General features: G+C 44.6%; 1 protein-coding gene across 7 annotated transcripts in view; it reads left to right on the top strand.

The window, feature by feature from the left end:
• The window catches only part of FAT3 (FAT atypical cadherin 3), a 427,681-nt gene that overhangs the window by 173,307 nt on the left and 231,401 nt on the right, over nucleotides 1-22,973 (top strand). For all 7 annotated transcript variants that reach the window (XM_069808410.1, XM_069808407.1, XM_069808409.1 and 4 more), the window contains exon 3: nucleotides 16,131-16,445. In XM_069808410.1, coding sequence (XP_069664511.1) covers nucleotides 16,131-16,445 — 315 coding nt within the window. The remainder of the gene's footprint in view (nucleotides 1-16,130; nucleotides 16,446-22,973) is intronic.

Below are 22,973 nucleotides of genomic sequence, written 5' to 3'. Positions count from 1 at the left end.
CTATGCTTCCTCCTGCTCTTGGATCAGGGATAATTTCCTGGTTTTTGTTTCGTTGGGTTTATTGCTACCACAGTTGGCAAAGTTACATTATAAATAAATAATTAAATTCAATTTTATGATTTCCTCATACTGATGCATTTCAAACAGTGAAAATATATTCTCCATTTCAAAATTGTGTATAAATAGACAAATAAACTTTCTATCTTAAGTGCAGCCTATCGATTAGCCCTAGGCAAAGCTAACACTGGTATTACTGAGTGTTTAAGAACTTAAAGCATAAAATACAAGGACATTTTTGAAAGCTAAAATATTCACAAATGCAAATTCGAATGCTAAGTGTTTATGAAAGCTTTGAACTGCATACAATGATGGATTTGTAAGGCAATCCATGCAGAGAAAGCATACTATGCTTTTATGGTCTGGCCATTTACAGAAATGAAAGTAAATCACTTTTCCTTTTTCCCTCTTTCATTTAGAATATATATATCTGCAAGCGTATGTGCACGTGTTTTTATACATATCATATCTGTCTGTACATTTATACAACAGTTCACCGAGATGAATAAGTGTGATAAAGTAATAGAAGTCACTGTGATGCATAATGAACACATAAGGGTTGTGTCCACAGCAAAGCCCTTATTTTCTGTGTCTTATTTCATTAGGGCTCGTGCTTGTGGTTTCCCTCAAGGGATCAGACAGCGTATATTGGTACTGCAACATCTCATTATTTACTTTATCAAGACATTGACTTTCCCCACCTCTTTAGGGAGCTTAGTCCACCTCATCATAAAACACTCTAAAATTGAGCTGCTGCAGTTTATGTGCATGTACATATATACCAGCTGGGGAATGCAATACTTACTGCTAGTGAGTACATCTGAGCCTTGCCCTGAATAAGCAAGGGAGCATCTGGGTGGATGCCGATGTCTCGGCACCCCTTGGGTGCCAGGCTGCCCACTTTGCTTCCCAGCATCTTGTGTAGAGCCACAACATCTCCTGGAAAAGCAGGTAGGGAAACCTGGCAGAAAGTACTGTGACTTTGGAGGACTCTGGTGGGATAAAGGCTGAGTTTTATGTCTTACATGAAAGGCTATACTTTGGAGAGCAGCAGCCAGAGCACATTTATTTGCTTCACTCTGTTCAGAGCCAAAAGGAAGCACCCACTGAGTCACTGGCAGAATTCCCAATGATCACGGTAGGGTTGTCTGCATTAAGGCTTTTATTGTACTGCTCTGATTTGCAGTCCCTTGTGTATCTCAGCTTCCCTCTCCCTTCTGTTTTCTTGTCTGAAGAAAAGTATCCTACCTGTGGAAGATTTCTGAAGATAAGTGTCAGACTAATGCTTTCCCAAGATTAAAAGAATGGTACTTTCCACCAATATACTCCAGCATATTCCCATATACTTTTTGAACCTTGGAATTATTATCACACAGAGTATGGAGAGTGAAACAAAAGCATAATTATGGTCTGCATGTGCAGGGTCTGTGCTAGGTTTGCCGTTATAACCCCAGCTCTATTTCCTCTATGCAAGGTAGAAAATTAAATTCTGACTATCTTAATGATCATGTGAAGAGTTACCGTGAGGTTGCTCAAGGGGTTTTGGAAAAAATCCAACAAGGAAATGAATTCTAGTTATTTCACTTTTTGCAGTCGCAGATACGGCTGTAGGTGAGATGCCTCCCATGCAAAACTTGTAGCTGTTTCTAAGACCTTCCTATTAGAAAGATGCTTAGAAGCATCTGGGACTGCTCTTGGCAATTTCTGTGGTCGTTTTTGCCATACTAGGAGAGAGTCAGCTTAGTTGTGAGCGATCTTCGAACACTGATGACTGGTTTTGGTGAAAGATGTATCCTGTTGAGGTAGATGTTGGGAAATGAGAAAAGGAGGTTCAAAGAAAGTTTGTGGGAGCAACCTACTGTCTTCCACACAAAATAAGACCATTAAACCCCCCCCCAAACTTTTAAGGAAGGTAAGAGTATTTGAATTACATTCAAGGCAGGATTTTGGGGCCAGTCAAGTTGTGCAAAAAGTGACTTAGAAGCTGATGATTTCGAAGTAGGCAGCTCCTTAGCCTGCCCATTTGGGTTTCAAAAGAAAGACTAAACTCCACGGTTACTTCAATAGGGCTACAGTTAAATTCAGCATATAGTCAAAGACTGGACTGTCCTGCCCTGCCCTTTTTTGCTAATTCTCCAGGTCTGCAAGTTCAGGTGTCAGTTAATGGAAGAGCCAGACCCAGTTCATCAGTGGCCTTCTAGCTTGCCAGCTCAGATGAGGGCATCAGGTGCACGCTGTGTGGTTTGTCGTATGAATTGGTAGATACCAGTTTCTCAGCCACCAGTTACCAGCCATCCACAGATGGTTGTGGCCCTCCTTGGTTAATACTGGAATGACAGCGTGGGTGAAAACATGATGCCATGAACCTGCAGAGGTTCAGCATCTATGCAAAGGGTGTCTCACGGGGACTGCTTTGTGAAGGGTAATTCCCCATTAGTGAAGGAGATCTGGGGTGCAAGACCCATTCCTGTGCTTAGGAGTGCGACCAGAGCTGCTCTTGTGTCTGTTCAATAAGGGAAACTGAACTCCTGTCCTTTCTGAAGCAAACGGCAAGAGATGCTCCTAATGTTTTCAATGTTGACAGGCGATCTGAACTAAATTTTGGCCTCCAGGCAACCGTCTTGCATTTTTTTCTGCTGCAGCCACCAAAACTTCTGCCCGGAGCAGAAGCAGCAGCTTGACGTGGTTTTACACCCTCTGGACATGAAGGACGGAAGAGGGGGTCTCTTCCTCAGCCTCTCTAGAGAAGAGAGGAGAGAGTACACCTAAAGGCATACTTAAGAAAAATGGAAATGTTTTGCTTCTGGGCTGTTTAAAGCAGTAGTCCTGATTCAAAACAAGTCACCTATTTTTTCATATGCTGACTGTTGCGTACCCTGGCCCCTGTATGCAAAGCCAGCGTGGTACAGAAGAAAAACTTTCATTTTTTGGACCTGGGGAGAGTCCCGCAAATGGGTCTAGATACAACTTCAGGTTTCAGTGCATCCAGTCTGCGTTTCACAGTGAAACACAAAGCATGTTACCTTGTAAAACAGCAATGTACTGCTACAGCATCGTGGACAATACTGATGAAGTATATACTTCCTGGAGAGTCCTTATCTGCTGGAAAATTCACTCAAAGAAACACAAGGGCAATTGATTGTTCTCCCAAAGCCACGAGGTTGGCTGCCTGAGAGCCTCTTGTAATCTGAGAGTTTCTTCTCGAGCACAGAGTGGGACCAGGTTGTTCACTGCTTGCCACCCCCGTGTTACATTCTTCCCAGTGCTCAGCCTGGACAGAAACAGTGGACATTGCTCCAGGCTCACCAGTGGTCCCAGCCAACAGATGTACTTCTTCTAATGCCTTGTGCATGTCTCTAGAACAGGCTCTGGGGTTTTTTGCATGCCCTCATATGTGACTGTGAGAAAATACCAGGAGCTGGTTTTCCATCAGGTGTATTTTCTCCCCTCCGTGGGGATGGCAATGCAGAGGCTGTTGAGACAACAAAACAGTGACCATGGGAGTGGAGCTGGGCAGGCTGGGAGTGCTGTGGCAGCCCAGCACCATCCAGTGAACCTCCTCTCTCCAAGCTCCTCGGAGAAAACAGCTGGACAGTGTTCACAAATGTGTAGTGCTGGAAGCCAGAAGAAACCAGATCATTTGGGTTTGTCCCTTTTATCTCTTTGTCTATTATATATCACTTTTATACCTCTTTACTGAGTGATCTTTCTCTAACTAAAGCGTAGCATACATTTGCCACGAAGTGTTTCTCCCCCAACAGTTTGTAGCCCTCATTTGCAGATGTCTAGAGATAGGAGGAAATTATTCTGGGAATTAATCACCCACTTTAGAAAAATAAATAATAAAAAAGGGTATCAAGCTGATTGCTAATTTTATTTTTCCTGGCTGCAGTTTCCAATCATTAGATGTTGCTCCACCTTATTCTGTTAGATTAAAGAACCCTTTACTACTTCCCAATAATATTTCCCCATGAACTTTACATGGATTTTCTAATCAGGTTGGTTCTCCATCTTCTTTTTAATAAGTTTAACAGATTGAAATCCTAAACTCTCTTACTGTAAATCATTGTCTCTACTCCTTATACTGTTGTGGAAGTCTTTTTTTGTAAACTTCTCCAATTTTTTGACATCCTTTGTAAAACAGACTCCAGAGTCATGCATGGTACCTCTGAGCAGAGGAAACGGCTGTGCCATGCAGTGGGGTTAAATGGTGCTCTAGTGCTGGCTCTGTTTATTACACTCCCCTCTTCCCTGCGGTGCTCATGTTCAAGTGCAGTGTGGCTATTAAACCCCTTTCAGAAGTACTGTTTCTCTCCTTTTTGACTGCTCCTCGGGGTTTATGTTTGGATAGAGAGAAAGATAAAGGCAGATTTCAGGGTCAATGTTACTGTTTTCATAGGGTTGCCCATTTGCTGTGGGCTGAAAGAAACAGCAACAAAGGGGGCGGGGGGGGAGATTACTATTTTCAGTATAATATACAAAAAAACTCTATTTCCAGTATAAAATATATAACTAAAAGGTGAAAGATGTTTATTGGGTGGAGTATTCCCAATAGTCCTTTGTCTGTTCTGGCCAACCATCCCAGGCCAACATTCCTCAGTGCTGAGATCCATCCAAAGAGCCAGTGCCCGTTTATGTTGTACTTGAGCCTCCCCCAGCAACCAGGCTCCTCTGCAGAGCTGCCTCTACTTCCCTCCACCTTCCTCACCACCGGCACAAATCAGCTGAAGCAGGTCAGCACACATTTTGTGGAAGGGTTCCCAAAACAATCTCATACTGTAGGCAGTACAAAAGGTACAGAGTTCCATGTAAAGGAAGAGGACCCTGCACAGAAGTCCCTTGCCAGGACTTTTATCGGAATCCTTTTGAGCATTCTTTGCCTTTTTTCTCCATCTCTTCCTGCTTCAGCTTTGCTCCGCTTCTGATCTCGTTTCTAAAATAACCAGGAGCAAACCCTTCTTTTTAAAATAGATTTCCAGTCCTCCTGGCAGAGGACACATGGGTCAGACTTTGATCTCTTTATTAATCTACTAAAGAGGATGTACAGAAAATCTGGGTTACTCTGGGCATTAGCCAGACCCTTTGAGAAAAAATGCCTCCGTACAAACAGGTTATTATCAAGGTTTAACAGCCTTCACTGTTGGTGCTAGCAATGTGAGGATTTCTGCTGGTATCATCCCCACATTCGGTTTGGTTGGGAAGGCTACAGAGGTGGGCACAAGGCGCACAAGAGTTTTGTAATCCTGATGGTGCTCTGAAAACAAGTCAGAACTCGTCATTTGCTGTAGCGACAAACAGATACAGAGGGATAAATGCATACAGAGAGGTTATATATTGAAGAGAATTCACAGTTTGTAATTCATGTGCGGCTGGAAACCCAGTAGCCACAAGTCCTTTAAAAAAAGTAAAAAAAAATCCACAACGCATAGTCAATAGAGTGAAATTATACCATCAGCTGTAGTTCTTCTGAGTTATATTATGCATGTGTTCCTACAGCCGATTTTCCAGCAAGCCTTTATAAAAGCTTGAGGTATCTGAATTTTGCACACCACCTGCCACAGTCTCAAAAACGCACTTTTTGTTAGTTTTTCTTGGTCCTTTAGCTGAAAAGTTGAGCCTGCGCATGTCCAGCGAAGAGCACAAAGTTCATCCCATAAACAGGCATCGTATTTTGCTGTGCCTGTGAGACTGAAGAGGAAGGTGGATCTACCTGGGTTAAAGGAATGCCAGCAGAAGCCCACGTTCATAAAAGTTGAACAATACGGCTCAAGCCACGCGGGCTCGCAGCACAGCCCATTTGTGAGAGCAGTGTCACGGTTTGTCCCGTCATTCTCAAGCGCTTGCAGTGAGTAGGAAATGGTATGTGGCAGCAGTTTAGTCATCGCTGGGGCTTCATGGCCCCTCTCAGCCTGGTTTTACTGCAGGGTTTTATTGCATTGTTTGGCAGTGATGGAGTGTGTTAAGCTTTGACAGAGATTATTCGTAAATGAGAGGGTTTCTTTATAGTATTTGTGCTTTTGAAGGCAGTTTGGTTCTTCCAGAGTTGTCCATTGTGTATTTGTTGTTTATCTAAGATTATTTTTATTCTTTTTTTTTTCACCCAGGCAAAATATATTAAAGCAAGATGAATATGGATATTTCTTTAAATAACTAGAGGGATGTGATGGAAGATACAGAAACCATAATAAAGCCTAGTCAGGTGAAAATGTTGGCACATCTTATTTCATTTAATTCATAAATGGAAGAAGATAGAGAATTTATTTGACTAAGCCTCTGGTTCAGTGTCTTGATGATATGTTTGGAAAATTGCTCTGTAATGGATGTGTAAGTGACCTTGAAGATGTCGTATTTAAGTGATAGCTCATTTTGATGTGAAGGTGTAAGCCTTCCTCCCACACCCCAAATAAAGCAAGCAAAGGAAACCAGCAGCATTGAATTTAAGCCATTAGAAGGTAAAGAAGGAAGAATCTTGCCTCAGAACTCAAAATATAAGTGACCTGGAAGGTCAAGCACCCGATCTGAGATGTACCTCTATTTCAGTGCCATTAAGATGCTGCTTTACCCGTAGCTTTGGTGTCTGCTTTGGGACACCTGAAGAGCCTGCGATCAGACCCCTGAGAAAACCCAGTCCCTATGGTGGGTGGCACTGCTAATTCTGCATGCAACATTACCTTTTGAATCACGTAATTCATATATATATATATGAATATATATATGCACACACTCTATATTTATTGGTATTCATATATACATTATATATTATATATAAATATTCATACATTCATAAATACTAATATATTTATATATATTAATATCGGCAAATATGCAAACATACATATATATATTCATATTATTTTGATTTAAGGGAGCACTGGCCAGATGTAAACTTGATTATCACCTTTAGTTAGTTGAACTCCCCCTCTACCTGTAGTAAATGACGTTACGTTTGTGTTTCGCAGCCTGAGGCAGGCCTGGCCAGGGTCCATGCTCAAGCAGGACAACATCCCCAGGCTGGTGTGAAGCTCATGCCTGCGTAAGCTGTGCTGATGGGGCTGTACCCGATTTAATGACCTCTGCCAGACCTGCAATTGTACTGTGCATCCAAGTCACACAAGCATCCCCGACTTTGGCTAGGCTGCTTGGCTGGCCCAAGACCTCAGAGGTCAGAGTAAGTTTCCATACGTACCTGATCTGGATTTCAGACCAGCTGGCCATCCTTCGCCTAAACCATTGTGTGGTGGTGGTTTTTTCCATGAGCAGAAGGAGTTTACAGCCCCTCTGTACACCCAACACTGTGTGCACAACAGCAGCGGCGGTCCATCCTTTGAAAAGAGCCCACACTTGAAATTGCCCCTGAAACACGTGGTGGCACGTCGTGTCCAGTAAGAGTTGTAAACCTGTACATTATCTACCTACTTATCTATTACATTTATTAACATGTTGAATGTCCTTGTCGTGATCCTGGCTGGTTGTGATATTCATGGTATTGTGTGTAATAACACAGTAAAAGGTATATTTGCAGGCTAATCCAGTGTCAGTGGAAATAGCATTGCTGAGGATTAGCTTTCTAATGCTCTTTTACTGCTTTGGGAACTCAGACATAATATTCACTGCAGAAACTGCATTTTGAGGTAACAGTAAATTTGTACATTCAAAGCATAAGTAAAAAAGAGAAAATTAAAAGTTAAGCCCTAGACAGGAATGTTACCTGACTTGCATTGTTTGACAAGCATGGTTTATTATATATTTAAACCAAAAAAAAAAGAATATTAGGATGCTCTAGGTATGTATAGCCTCACAAAGTTAATATTGCTTTTGGATTCTTTCCTGGGCATGATCTAGTCTCTATTTAAGTCAATGGGGATATTTGCATTCACTTCAATAGGAACTGGATTTGCGTTTTAATATGCATTAAAGCCTAGAATGTTTGTGCAATAAAATAAAACCGGGAGGCCACCCTTTGCACAATGGGGGGCCTTAAATGAAGGGGCTGAAATAGTGGTTAATCACCAGAGTAAGGAGCCTGATTTTCAAGGCTGCCAGCTGCGAGCGGTGGGGGGGATGAGCGATAGGTCTCCTTCATGCTCCGGTTGAGTTTGTGGCTGATGTGATACCGCTGTCCATATTCAGAACTGGCACTGGTGATTCATGGCTCAAGAGGACTTAAAAAAGGGGTGAATATAATTTATGGTTTATTCTGATTCCCACTGGCTTCAGTGGCCCCAGTGCTCTGAATCTGTCTGGCATCGGTGCTCAGGTTCACGTCTTCGTTATGCTAAAGCTGTTTAATCCTGTGGTTTATATTTACAGTTTATCCTTAATGGAAGTAACTAAATAAATATCTGCCAAAAGAGGTATGGACTCTGCTTTTATACACACCACAGCCATTCTATGTCAAGAACCTAAATAAAAAAATATATGGGTTAGGTGTAATGTTAGCTTTCTTGAATTCATAAATTTTCTTCCTTGATTGGGTGTGAAATTCCTGTCTACAAATCATGCCATTTTGGTTGATTTTATGTTCATTGCTTCGATGAATAATGGGCTTGCAGTATTTTTAAACTTTTCCTGCCTACGATAGCTCTCTGCTAAGTGTCCTTCAAAAATCACATCTTTGCTAAATGCAAGCAATCCGGATTAGCTGTGACATTTGCATTCACGTTCACAAACTTTTCCATCCCCCCCGGTGCAACGATGTGTGGGGGCAGGATGTGGCTGGAGCTTGGGGGCAGGAGCGGGGGTAGGCGGATGGAAAGCTTTCATCTCAGTGGGGACAGATGAGGTGTCTGTAAACTCTTCCCCTCTGTATTTTAGACCGGCAAGTTTTGAAAAAAAAAAAAAAAAAAAATCATTATTCAACTGTTTTCTTCTAAAGGTGCGTTTATTTATTATTTTTTTCCTAGCAAGGCAATGCAAGCAAGGACCTTTGGCTGACAGCTCAGTGACAAGCAAGGTGTTGTGTTTACTGCCACGACTGGCGCAGTCTTTGATGAGGGTCATGAATAATTAGTAGCATTTCAGAATCACTGATTTTTCTTTTCTTCCTTTGAATTTGAGGGATGAAACAGAACCCTGAGTTCTTCTCTGTCAGTAGGCATTCCTGACTCTGCCTCATTCCTGTCGTTTTAATGTGGGGACAAACCAGCTTCTGCTTTGTAGCTGTTTTGCACTGAGCCCCTTTGTTTTGAAGCTGGAGGAGGGAGAGGCAGACTTAGGGCTCTGGAAATGCATTTTTGTAGCACTTTGTATGGCAGAAGCTGACGTGGCCCTTGCACATGCTGAGGGTGAGTTTGCAGGTGCCTTGGGGACTGGAGTCAGGAAGGTGCATCCATCACTCTTAGTCCTTCAGTCATCTTAAAGATTAAATATTTTTATAGCTACTTTAACCACTGTACCTAGCATTTGTACTAGCAAGGAGCTGGCTTTGGGTGGGAAGGAGCATGCCACAGGCTGACAGCTGGGATCACTGGGGGTGTGCTGCCGTAGCGTCACCTCCATCCCGCGCTGCAGCTTGTGCTGAGGACAGGCTCTGCCTTTGCTGCCTCCCACTCCTCCTGCCCTCCTCTATGGCCACTCCTGGGTCAGGCTTTGGGAATAAGTGGGCTGTTCACTTTATCTGGCCTTTCCTAATTTCCCAGTCTGAGATGCAGATTTGTGCAATTACCTCATATTCCTGAAAATAGGTGAGAAGAACAAGCAACATCTTGTCATTGAGGCTCTTCTCAACTGAATGACTGAGAAGAGCTGATGGTACTAAGCAGAATGTCCCACTGCAAAACCACTGCAGTATTTTGAAAAAGAGAAAATTAAGGGATTTTCTGTAACACTTAACATGTGATAGAAATTTTTGGAAGAGTAGCGGATACTTCCAAGTCAGTCCTCTTTCTCTCTGTGCAGGAACCTCCCCGCATCTTGTTCATCATTTACTGAAACTAAGAGTATTGACTACTTACACTGGCAACTTTTATAACACAGGCTACCGAGTCACTCAGCAAAATCACATGCTACACTGTTTTTTGCATCTAGGCCAATAACTTGGGTAGGAGAATAGGTTATACTGTCTCGTCCTAGTACCAAGATGCCAAATGATGGGAGATTCTGGCCCGTCCCTGGCAAGCAGTTGCTCCTGCCAGATATCCTCCATGTTGAGTATTTGCACTCTCCTTTTTCTGCCATTGACTCTCAGCCATCAGACCTTGATTTGCTTTTCTCAGCTAGATTAAAGAGCCTCATTACTCTCCTCTGTCTTTTCCTCGCCCAGCTTCTTACAGACCACCAAGTTGTCTTTTAATCTTGCCTTGAAAAAAACTAACCAGAATTGAACTCCTTTCAGTGTTTGCTCTATTGAGAGTATTCATGAAGGATGATCTGACTTTTAGGAGGAACGTATGTGCAAAGCAGATATCCATGGCGATGGGCACCTATGTAAACACCCGGGCTGACAGCTCCAGTAAACACTCTGTTGCAGAGCTGTGGCAGGTCCATTCATCACGCGACCTATACACAAAGTACTGTCAAACACATAAGGTAAACAAACAGGGGGCAAAAAAGAGGTGAGGAAAGAAATAATGCTTTTCTCTAATCTCTTTTTGTTTTAAGAGCCTCTTGGGTTTCTCGTGACTATAGTAAATGCATAACTTTGAGATAATTTTTGAGTGGACCGTGTCATTTGAAGGGGTCTGCTGAAAGATGTGCAGCAAATTGGTGGGAGAGGCAGGAAGCAAATCCAGTTTGTCCATTCTTTGTCCACTTTAATATCCACTAGCTTCTCACTCCTATGGTTTTTTTTTGCCTTCACCCTTCATAATGCAGCATCTCACTGTGTGCCACTTGCAGGAGCCATACAGAAAAAAATTATCCCATTATTTTCCCGGGGAAAGAAGGAAAACAAGCCTTTAAGAGAAACAAGCACACAACCTTTGCATTGCTGGCACATTGCCAAGCCCAAGGGCTGCACTTAATTTACATATAAATGTGCCCAGGATTTTAATCAGAGATTAATGCACTCTGTTGTTATTTTTCACTTATAGTGTCTGTAATGCACGTGGTGCTTGGCGAATCGCATAGGGCAAATGTAGTTGGAGGAATGCAGTGGCAAGCATATCGGTGGCTCCGCTTTTTTGGATTGATGGCTGGCTTTATTTCGAAGGCTGCCCTGGGCCTGAGGAAATGCTGGCTTCAGTCCTTCAGGGATACTGCAAAATCTGGCTGAGGGCGACATAAAGAGCTGGCTTACAGACTGCTCGGTTGGATTTCAGCTGCCTCATGTAGAAATGCAGTAGTGCCTCCGTGGTGTAGCGTCTCAGTGGATGGGAACATCTGGTTTTCTGTCTTGTTCCGAAATACATCTGCAAAATCTTGGAACTTTTTCTTTTTTAATCGCTTTGAGATTTTCGGGATCTCTGCTGGTGTTTCTTCTTACTTCTTGATTTGTTTAGCTCAGGCATCATTACCTTGTTCATGTTTCTTTTCTAATTAGCAGGCAGCTGGGAATAGTGTACCACAAAAGTTGTCAAAGAAAAGCCTCTCCTCCCCTCTTCTCTGCTGGCCCTGAAAACAAAGCTTTGTCTTTCTTTAGTTTCTGTTAAATTCTATAAGCTTTGAAGTAAGTGAGGTCTTTTCTGAATCTGTTGTGCTCTTATCCAGGGATATTCTTGGCCTTTCCCATACTTTCAGTCAGCTAAAGTGAGTGAGAGCCTACCTATGGACTGCCCCAGGAAATATTTTGCAACTCCTGATGCCAGCTCTATCAGCCTTTTTGCTTTCCTGCCATAGTGATGAAGAAGCAGCGCTGATAGTCAAGTGTCATCATAAGTCTTCAGAGTTAACACCTCATATGAAGATGACATTTGACATCCATCTGGAAGGTGTCACCCATACCTACGTAGAGATTGATTAAATATTTGGGCAGCATGTGTATTCTTGTGGGTACTAACTTTAGACCCATATTTGGATAGACACCAAGGAGGCACTTTGTGCAGGAAATTCAAAAGCTTGGTAGAAAGCTTTCCCAGGGCGACGGGAGGGTTTCCACGTGGAAAACCTGAAAGTGAACAAAGACCTTCTTATTTATCAAGCTGCTGTGTGGTGGTGACAGGTGAAATGACAAGACATATTGAGCAAAAGGAATTAATTTATATCTGGGACCTTTTAATAAATCAAAAGTAAAAAGAAGAACCAGTGTAGCAGACCCGTTGGCAGTTGCTAACACTTGTTCAATGATCCTTTCCCTCTGAAATACAGAAATGGAAAGTAACTGTTGCCAGGAGTAATAAAATGAAAGAATGACTCAGAAGATAGATTTATTATCAGCTCAGTATTGGTGAAATTCAGCTTCATAAACAGAGGTTAATCTGCTAAAACCTTCTGTGCTCTCACTGGGGGAAAACCCTACTTATTTCAAATTTTGTTTAAAGAACCAAAATAATTCTTCTTGTCTTCTGAATAAATCTACATCTCTAGGGCTGCTAATGTTCATCATTTTTTGCCTCATCCTTGCCCACGTGGATTTGATTTTATTTATTTATTTCCACAGGTTGTCATTTATTATGGGCTCTTCTCATCCCTGCAATGTAATTTCTCTTCTGGACTTCTAGGCATTCTCATCACAGTTCACTACATATTTCACCCATGTTTCTACAGAAAGTCATTATGTAGCACAAGCTGCTGCTGACAAGAATATTTAGAATACACTCTGCCTTTGTCCTCCAGTGCTATGTTTCTCACCTTTGTTGGGTGAATAATATATCTGAGCGAGAAGGACGTGGATCTGATGTTACTAGAAAAAGACCTAAGCCCATAGATGGCTGGAATTAGTACTGCTCCTTTCCCCTTCCTCACTATATGGTTGATCAAATTGTAGGAAAATACTTGTCAGTTAAAACTAGCATTAAAAAGCATAATAAAAAGGTCTCAAACTTGAAAAAATTACTTAGAAAATTTTTAAAAAAGGATGTATCCTGTAAGCAAGTACATCAGGCATCTCTGTAAGTGTGTGGTGAGTTCTGTGCTGCCTCCTGCCCAGAGCAGAGGTGGACGGGGGATGTCGGGAGCCAGGACCTGACTCCCTGGGACAGGCAGCATCCCTTCTCGCTCGGTGGGCTTCTCTGTCTTATGCTTGGGGTGGTGGTCGCTTAGGACAGAAGTTACATCATTCGCCTCTTGCTGCTACCCCTCATAAAAGCAATTTAGTAAGTTTGCCACTAAACTTCAGTATAGGATGTGTTCTGCTGTGAAATCTCTAGGGAGGTTGACACCAAGGCCGTTCATGGTGTTAGACATCAGAAGCTCTATCACGCCATCAAACCCATCCCTTCTGCGGATGTCTCAGGAGCACAGGGCCATCATTTTCATGGCTGCTCTTCAAGAAATGGAATAGACTTACCAGTTAACTTTTAAACCAAAGGTCTTGTCTGAATCCAGTGTCATAAAGGGATTAATTGCTGGTATAATTTAAAAAGCCAGATTTGATGCATAACTTGTAAGACTGAGGCTGAGGAATAATGCAGATGAATTACTTCTGAACTTCACATACTTCATTAAGAGGGATTGCTGGTAGGACTGGTGAGGAGGATCCCTTCTTGGCAGCCCGTGCTCTGCAGAGTGGCTGAGCCAGAGCCTGCACCTTCCTTAGCAGTGCCCAAAGCCTGCCAGAAACACCTCTCTGCCTATTCCAGTGTCTTCAAAGCTTTTCTAAGACTTCAGGCTGTCATAGGAACCTTCAGTGCAGTCTGATACTTAAAAAAAGCCCCAAAAGCCAAAAAGACATGCACATCCATTATTGGTGCTGGTCTTAGAACACCTCTTTCCTCAGTGATTAACTGATAATGTTGTCCTAAGTAGCATTAAGCACATCTGACACTAAATTTAGGTTTCTCTTGTTCTTTCTTCCCCTGCAACTTCTCCACCAGTTTCCATCTACTAATGACATGACTTGATGGTCTGCTGTTTTGGGGCGTTGTGTGGCAGGGTTTTGGTAGCGGGTCAGGGGCCGCAGGGCCGGCTGCTGCTCAAAGCTGGCGGCAGCTTCCGCAGGTGGGAGCCGGCCCCGGCGCTGGCCCAGGCCGAGCCCGTCCGTGAGGGCGGTCGTGCCTCTGGGAGAGCAGAGTGAAGAGGGGAACCTGCAGGGAGTAGGGGATTGGGATGGGAGAGGAACCCCTCTGCGGGTACCGAGGTCAGGGAGGAAGGAGGGGAGGAGGAGCGGGGGAGGAGGGGCTGCCCCCCCAGCCCGTGGGGAGACCAGGCGGCAGGCTGTGTCCCCCCAGCCCAGGGAGGGCAGCCCCCGGGGGAGCAGAGGCCCACCTGCAGCCCGGGGAGAGAGGAGCCCACGCCGGAGCAGGGGGTGGAGGCCCCCCAGCATGGCCGGGACTCCAGGGGGAAGCCCGCGCTGGAGCAGGCTGTGCCTGAAGGACTGCAGCCCGAGGGAAGGACCCACGCTGGAGAAGTCCGTGAAGGACTGTCTCCCGTGGGAGGGACCCCACAGTGGAGAAGGGGACGAGTGAGGAGTCCTCCCCCTGAGGAGGAAGGAGCAGCAGAGACAACGTGTGAGGAACCGACCCCAACCCCCATTCCCCGTCCCCCTGCACCTCTGGAGGGGAGGAGGGAGAGAGAACCGGGAGTGGAGCTGAGGCGGGAAGGAAGGAGGGGTGGGGGGAAGGTGTTCTCAGGTTTGGTTTTAATTCCTAATAGCCTTGTTTTGTTTTGATTTGTAGTAAATTAAATTGATTTTGTTTCTTCCCCACGTTGAGCCTGTCTTTAGCCCGTGACCATAGGTGGTGAGTGATCCCTCCCTGTCCTTGTCTCAACCCACGAGCCTGCCTTTATATTTTTTCCTCATCCCATCAGGCCACCTGGGGGAGGAGTGAGCGAGCGGCTTTGTGGTGCTTTGTTACTGGCTGGGCTTAAGCCACAACATCTGCAAACTGTCCTTTTTAGTATATCTCAAGCTTGAGATCCACTATATTATTGTGTAACCCAAGATTTAACAATGCTCTATTAGGAGAGGAAAATGTTCTTGGTATATGCATCACAGAAGTGGTGGGAAAGTGCATTTGCTTATTTTGATGCTGGTGCGGTTGTGTGTGTGGTATTGGTGTATTTGTTCCTCTGTGCTTTTGTGTTCAGTGCTCAAATCAGTGAAGGTTTGGATTACACAAATGCGAGCAGGTCTTCCAGTGCTCGGAGGTGTTTCTGTTTTACGGGCCCTATATATGTTTTTACGTGTTGTCCTCATAGTTCTGGTGTTCATTTCAGGAGCAGGATAGATTTCTAAATCACTTAAGGCAGAAATGAGGTTGATGGAAGTCCTTCATGGCAGGGACCATGCGGGAGTGGGGGTGGTACTTCAATGCAGTGGTGGGTGCCATGCCTCTCTGCAGCTCTTTTATATGGAAACACACTTTCTGGTTTCTTAGGACCAAGTAGGAAAACAGCTGATGTTAAACCAGTAGGTAGAGTGGCCAAACCCTTCCTTTCTCCGTGATAAAAGAGGATATACAGGTTGTCTAAGAGCTTCTACTATGTGAGCTTTTGATTGCTTGTTATCCAGAATTTTGGCATAGTGCTGTAAGTGATCTCATTATTAAATTTACCATCTATTTTCTGAACTTGAATGGATTTATTTTAAACTGCCCCCTAGGTTTTCTTCTTTAGCAAGGGCACTGGCAGGAGTTTGAAAAGAGAAGCCGCTTTGTGCAATTGTCAATGGTGATATCCCTGTCTACCAAGGTTTATACAAGTTCACATCACCAGCAGAAAATGATGGTGTCTCTTCTGTTTCTCTGCCAGCTGCAGTCCCAGCAAAAAATTGGCTATGACATTAGGACACTTAAAAAAATCCATCTTTTTTACGTCCCACACGAATTTCTTGGGACAAAGGATTGAGGTGTTGAGCAGGGTTCAGGGAACAATGCCCGAGTGCAAGTTCCTGTTTTCATTTTATGCACAACTTTAATTTTTCTAAGGGTGGAGCATTTGTTATATGCTGAACACAGTTCTGTAGTACAGCCAAATGAATAGATGTGATATTTCATTGCTTCTATTCCTGAGATCCTCTGCTTGCTGTTTTTGTGCAGGAGTTATCTACACAGCAGATATTCTCGACCGGGAGACGACCAAATCCTACTGGTTGACAGTGTATGCGACTGATCATGGTGTCGTCCCACTCTACACTACGATTGAAGTCTACATTGAAGTGGAGGATGTAAATGACAATGCCCCCCTCACCTCTGAACCTATCTATTACCCAGCTGTCATGGAAAACTCCCCGAAGGATGTATCTGTCATTCAGATCCAAGCCCAGGACCCTGACTCCAGCACTAGTGAAAAACTGACTTACCGGATTACAAGTGGAAATCCCCAGAACTTCTTTGTAATCAATCCCAAAACAGGTAACGAAATCCTGCTGCCTTACAGTGGTGGGAATACGCAATTTAAATATTTATCAGCTTTCTCCCCTTCAGGATCTGCTGGTGTTGCATTGCTTTCCAAACCTCTGTTTTCTGGTTGGTTATGTGTCTAAAGTAACTTGTATGTGTCTAAAGCATCCTCTTTTGCATCGGTACATGAACGCGCTGGCAGATGACGTGCTGCAGATGTGCTGCTGCAGCAATTGCTCTTCTGTAGGTCACCAGATAGCTTCTGGCTGTTGCCTCTTCCCTGTGCCTATAGGGATGAGACTTTGCTACACTGAGTCTGCAGAGCAATGCTAGGAACCAGATTCAAGCTGTTGCAATTTATAGAGCGGCATCTTGTCCTTTGTAAGCCGGCGTGTCACCGCTGAAGTGAGTGTCATGACAATTGTCCAGCACATGCAGTTAGGCTCCACAGTACAGTAGCTGGATGTAATTCTACAGCTTGTTTTATACAAAAAGACAGTTTAGATAATCTAAAAGTCCCTCTGGCCTTTAAAAAAAAAAAAAAAAGTCGATGTGTTTGCATTGATTTGTAACAGCTGGGGATGTAGCCTGTGGGTACAGTGTCGCAGATATGGTTTTAAGTTAAAGTGCTGCTGTTATCTGGCCTGGCCCCACTGCGGCGGAGCATTGCGCCTGTGCAGACCGGCTCTGCACATCTCTATGCCCTCAGTGTCTTTGATGAACCAGGCATCCCCGGTGCCTGGTTGATGAAGAAATTGCCCCAGGAGACATATCCTGAGGTTGTGGATGCTCTGCTGGGTGTCTGCCTGTGCTTGGCCTCAGGTGGTCCTTGCTCCAGCATGTACCTGGCCATCCCTTGCTCTTTATTTGGCTGGTGGCACCCTCCAGCATGGTCCGGAGCTAGAGAGTTGAGGGGCTCTTTTGCAGCAATAGGCTACTTTGATAAAGTAGTTCAGAGGATTCACACAGCTCATGCTGGTTGTAATGCTTGTTTTGTTCTGGGCTTTTGATTTTTTTAAAAAAAAAAGTTTATTTATGTCTGCTGCAAATTTGTAAACAGCTAGAAAACCAGAAGGAATAGACCTGAGAGGGAACATCTTTAATTTGGTCTAGGAAAATGACATTCACTAAATAGGTTTTCAACATTTGGCTGGGCAATCCTATTGCAATATGTAGCATAAGAAGAGGTCAGGATCTTTTCAGGCATAAGCCCAGGTGAAGAATCATGAAGCATGTATAATCACTGTGTTCAATCTGCCGAGCCCTAAGGCACACATCTCACTTATTTTTAACACTTGAAATGGTCGAAGATGGCTCTTCCATCTGCATCCCTTCTCCCCCTCCCCACCCCTTAAATCCCATCTGGGCAAAGTAGCAGAGTTAGGACTCCGCAGTGTTTAATGCTTGTGCTTCCCTCCCGTCGGGTCCTCCCGCAGAGCAAGCTGCTTGGCACGGCTCCGCTTGTCCCCACGGCTTATCCGCACGGGTGAGGCCGTGCTGAGGACCGGAGCCGGGCGCTCTGCAGTTCCGCAGCACCCTAGCCTGGTAGCACACCATGTGGAGCGGCTCTTCCTCCTGCGGGAGCTGTGGGCAGGGATACTTTTCCCTTACAAGGAGATCTTCCTTCTCACAGCTAACACTGGAGATGGTTCGTCTTCATTTTGCGCTGAGGAAATTGCTGTCTGAGAAATTCAAGGCTTCAGGATGAGTAACGTTGCTGCTTGGGCAACCCCCGAAGGTCCCCCGTTGTGTTCGGTTAGCATCCTGGCTGTTGGCTGGCTGGGGATTTGTCATGGAGGGGATAAACCGTCCCCTTCTATCCACCTCAATGCCAAGCGCAGAGCAGTGAGAGCCGGGCAAGGCATCCTCTTTTAATTTGTTTTTGCCTTTGAAAATGATGGGGCTGATAGAGTGTGTGTGCACAGAGGTGCCTTGTCGCGAAAGGGAAGTTTGTCATTTTGAACACAAGGACTTTGTTCTCTGTTGGAAAGAAAGTATCAATGTGTGGTGAGCTCTGCTGCCTGGCCTCAACATCAGGAGGCTTTCTCCCAACGGGATGCTGATGTCTGAGGAATAAAAGCACAATGGATTTTCCTAGAGAGTGCCCCTGGAGGTCTCTGACCAGGCTTCTTTCAGCCATCTCCCTGCAGTGCACTGGTTTCTCTAAACCAGCGTTTTACACTCTGGTTCTTTTATACAGGTGACTTCTGTACATGCAGAAGAGGTTTGTAGAATGCTGGCCCTGTGTGCTTGCTGGGATTCAGCACAGCATTCACTCACGTAGCAGTTTGCACAGCAACCCTAAATGTGGCAGCGTGCTGTATAATCAAGATGAAAAGGTTTAGTGTGAACCCAAATATGCAGCGATTGCCACATACGTGAGTTGAGTGAGCGTGTTCTGGCCATTGGGGGAGAGCAGTCATTTGTGAGAAAGAGGATCTTTTATTTTCTGTGTCACTTTGAAAGTTTAAACAGTGCCAACAAACTGACATCTCGTTCCTGTGACTAACCAGATGCTAAGAGGCAACACGAAGGCAGCATCCCACATTTTTTACATCCTTTCACGGGAGGTGGCAGGAATTGTCCTCAACTGGAGATGGGGAGTCAGCTGGAGCGTGCGGATGCTCTTAGGGTACTAAGAAGTTTCTCCAGTCCGCAACTGATTGGGCTTTGCTAAAGTGCTCAGGGTTAAACCTCTCACTAGGTTTCCAGCCAGAAATGAGTATCCCTAAGCCCAGATTATTTAGAGGCTCAGGAAAACAGGTAAGAGAGAGGGGTTTGTCTTTCTCCACTGCAGAGGAGCATGGATCATGGTTCACAGATCACTTCCTTAGATCACCTGGCTATATTGCAGCAAGATATCTCCCACTATTGCTGGAGAATAAGGCATTACTAACCTTGGCCTCCTGTGCCCTCTTATTTTTAGGACTTGGTGCTTTGTACCAACAAAGTTGGGTTTATTACAAAGTGCAGAGAGTGCACAGGGCATGTCATAGCTTATGGTGTGTGTCTGGTGCGTGGGTGGGTGGTGTTTCAGACGTTTTTGCCTTGACTCCAGAAAATGCGGTTATCTGCAGCCTGGGTGAGGTGGGTAACCCCATCTTCTTTTTGGATGGTCCTTGCCATCACAAAGAGGAATGCCCTGGGTGTTGCTGCACCCTGCTCATGGCATGTTCCCCTCCGCCTTTGCACAGCCTCATGCTCCTCAGTGGTCGTTGGAGCTCAGCAATGTCTGTGTTTGCCTTCCTCTGGAGCTCGCTTTCAGACGCTTTATAGCTCATGCAGGTCATGCAGATTTCTGGAGGCACATGTACTGCTGCATATGTTGCCGTCTGATCAAGGCACCAAGCGGGGACATAGGGAGTCCAGGTTTTATTCCCGGTTCACATACAGGACAAGAACTGCAGCCAAATCTTACAATCTTAATTTATTATCTGGATAGTGGAAGGAATGATACTCCTTGTATGCTGTGACTGTAGGTAGAAGAAACATTTTAGTAGACAACCTGTCACTTCCTACATTTTTATAGACTGGCACAGCTCTGGGTGGCTATTTTAGGTACTGTCAAACTGCAAATACATCACATGGATTTGGGTCTGTTTGAAGGCAGTCTTCAGACCTTTCAGGATTATCACCTGCAATTTGCTCTATAGATTTCAGAGAGAGGAAGAGTTGCTCCTGCAGGAGTCAAGGGCTGCTAAAAAGCTGCTGAGAGCAAGATTTTGGCACTGAAGTCACCCTGGGCAACCCATGCTCTCGCCAGGGGCTGGCTCTGCTGCGGCAGCGCAAGTGCCCATGGGTGGCGGGGGTTCTGCGGGTTTAGGGTTTATATGGGTGCTCCAGGGAACATGAGCGCAGCTGGATGGGTATGCAAAGGCAGTGTGAGCAACCTCCCGTGAAGGTCTTTGTTTTCTCACCTGGATTATTTTTTCTAACATACAGCTGAGCATCACCCTACACCTCAGCATGCACTTCTGTATCATGAGCTGATATTCAATACGTACAAGCACTAAGTGAATAATGTAGCCCATGAGTACATGTGAAACCATAAATCACTGGTGCTTGAGAACAAGGCAGCCTTGTTCTGCAAACTGGTGGAGACTGCTGCCTAAATTTAGCAGGTCCAAGAGAGCAAATCGGGATTTTTCTTTATAGTGGGCAAGAGGTATTGCAAGGCACAGTTTTGTGAGGGGGGGTAGGTAACTTGTTTTTCGAATAGCTGAAGCGACTCACTAGGTTACGTGACCGCAGGGAAGGGCATCCCCTGCGCAGGGTTTCCCAGCCACGTCACGCACCCAGCAGCAATGGAAGTGTTCCCAGTGCTTGGCACCTCCAGCAGCCACGGGTCAGCCTAAACCCTGGTGTGGCTGCTGGGGGAGCCAGGAGTTTCCCTCTTAGCCTGACTTTTATGCTGGGGAGGGTTCAGGCTTGCTTTGGTGAAGCACAGGGTCACAGGACTTTGCTCCTTGGCGGGTGGTGTGAGATGGGGCTGAGAAGGAGGAAGAGGAGGAAGACAGAGCTGCTGGTGCGGTGGCTGGGCTGGTTGGCTCCCAGCCGAGCCCATGGAAGTGCCATGGCCTCCCCAAGCTGAGTGAGTTATTTTGGGGTGAGAGGCCTGTGGAAGAAGGTAAATAAAACAGATAATGGAGTTAATTAAAAGAAATTGATTGATTAGGGTCATAAATTCTTATTTTTATTTCATGTATATGGGTGTTAATTTCACAGCACAGCACAGGGGTAATTTACTGCATTGATTTATTACTTTTCTGTGCTCCGAAGAAAACAATGAATTTTAATTCAAACCATTACATTATTTTGTTCACTGTTGCACACATACTGGACAAACCCAATAAGCTTCTCTTCAGTCTTATGTAGATTAGATTAAGAGATACTTTAACTAACATGCCAACAGACCAAATTTCACTCTCTTGCACATTGATGTTAATGAATGTACTCTAAAATTATGCTGGTGTGTCTGAAAAATTTGGTTACACCTTGCTTAGTCTCTTGCTGGCACTGTTTAAACAGAGGCAGACCCCTGGCACTCCCAAAATAGTATTTGCTACAGTATTTAAGGCAAGATCCACTGGTAGGTTTAGAAATAATATATGTAGGTCAGTACATGTTTCCAGAGCAGTGATTCTGCTTCTGTCACATCTACATCTGGATTTGGAAAGAGACTGGGTATTTTCATGCTGAAGAAGTATTAACATTTATATAAGCTAATATGGGGTTAGTGAGTGTCAGAATTGAGTTGAAATGAATGCTACTCATCTCAGTAGGCTGGGCTTTGCTTTCTTTTGCACTCAGTAGGCCAGCCAGCATAGGATCCTGCTGGGGCTGAATGCCACATTTGCCCTGCCATATTAAAGCACTGCTTCATCCTCCTGCCATACATCCTGATTTTTCTGGATGCTTTTGTCTGGTTTGTCCCAAGAAAGCCCCACACATGTTCTTTGCTCTCACAGACTGAGCCAAATCCAGCGCTCTGCTGCTGCACTGTGTCCTGAAGGTTGCCAGCAGTATAGCTGCTGGCTACCCAGTGCCTCTTTTCAGCCCAGAAATAAAGGTATGCCAGAGAGCAGAGAGAAAGAATAGTGGTTTATATATTCAGGAGAGCACTCTTGGGACTCTGCGAGAAATTCTTGTTCTCCAAGGCCCATGGTTGTCATGTTTTTTGTTTTTTTTTTTTCCAGCAGAGGAACAAAGACTGTTAAATACTCCAGAATTTTTCAATTCTGCTGGGATTTTGCGGTAGATACCGTCTCAAGGGGACACAGCTTGCTCTGGGAGGCAAACTTCAGTGATCTTAATAATCCAGTTATTAACATTCCTGCTGTACTGTAGGCGATGCAAAGGCAATATGGACAACAAATGCAAGTGGAGGCAACTTAGTCCCTACTACAGCCTTGTGCATCTTTCACATTTAAACCCAAGTTGCATTGGGTGAGGAGAAAGACTAACATACATTGATTCTGTAAAGCAAGGGGCATTTAAAACCTTCCACCATGTAATAATTAAAGGTAAATGCCAGACCATTTGGAAAGATTAAACAAGATACTTTTTGATGATATTTCTAAGGGACTTTGGATCAACAATATCAAGCTAAACTTAGTACTGCCTTGGTCCGTTTGTCACTCTGGTAAGGGGCATTTCATACTACATTTTTTTTTTAAAAATTTGTTCTTCAAGAATGGGCAGCTTTCTATGTTCATTGACCCCTGATTCTCCCAGCTCCCACCCCGTCATGGAGGGTCGGCTGCATTACTGGGGGACCTGCCTGACATCGCAGTTGATGTTGCAGTTTAGCATGCTGCTAAACTCTTAATGAACTTCCTCTGAAATAAGATCTTTGACGTTTTGTAAATGAAGGCCTTTAGCTTTTTTGTCGTTTGGATTGTGTGGTCTAACTTGCCACCTCCCTCCAGAGGTGCTATAGTGATCAAATTGGGAAATGCATGTGTTGAATTTTGAGGGTGTTGCAGATCACCTCCCTCCCCCTGGAGGCTCCTTCTGCTGGGTGCCTGGTGGCACCTCCTG

Source organism: Haliaeetus albicilla, chromosome 20 (assembly GCF_947461875.1).
Source record: "Haliaeetus albicilla chromosome 20, bHalAlb1.1, whole genome shotgun sequence".
In the NCBI taxonomy this organism is placed as follows: domain Eukaryota; kingdom Metazoa; phylum Chordata; class Aves; order Accipitriformes; family Accipitridae; genus Haliaeetus; species Haliaeetus albicilla.
This window is presented reverse-complemented; position numbering and strand designations above follow the sequence as displayed.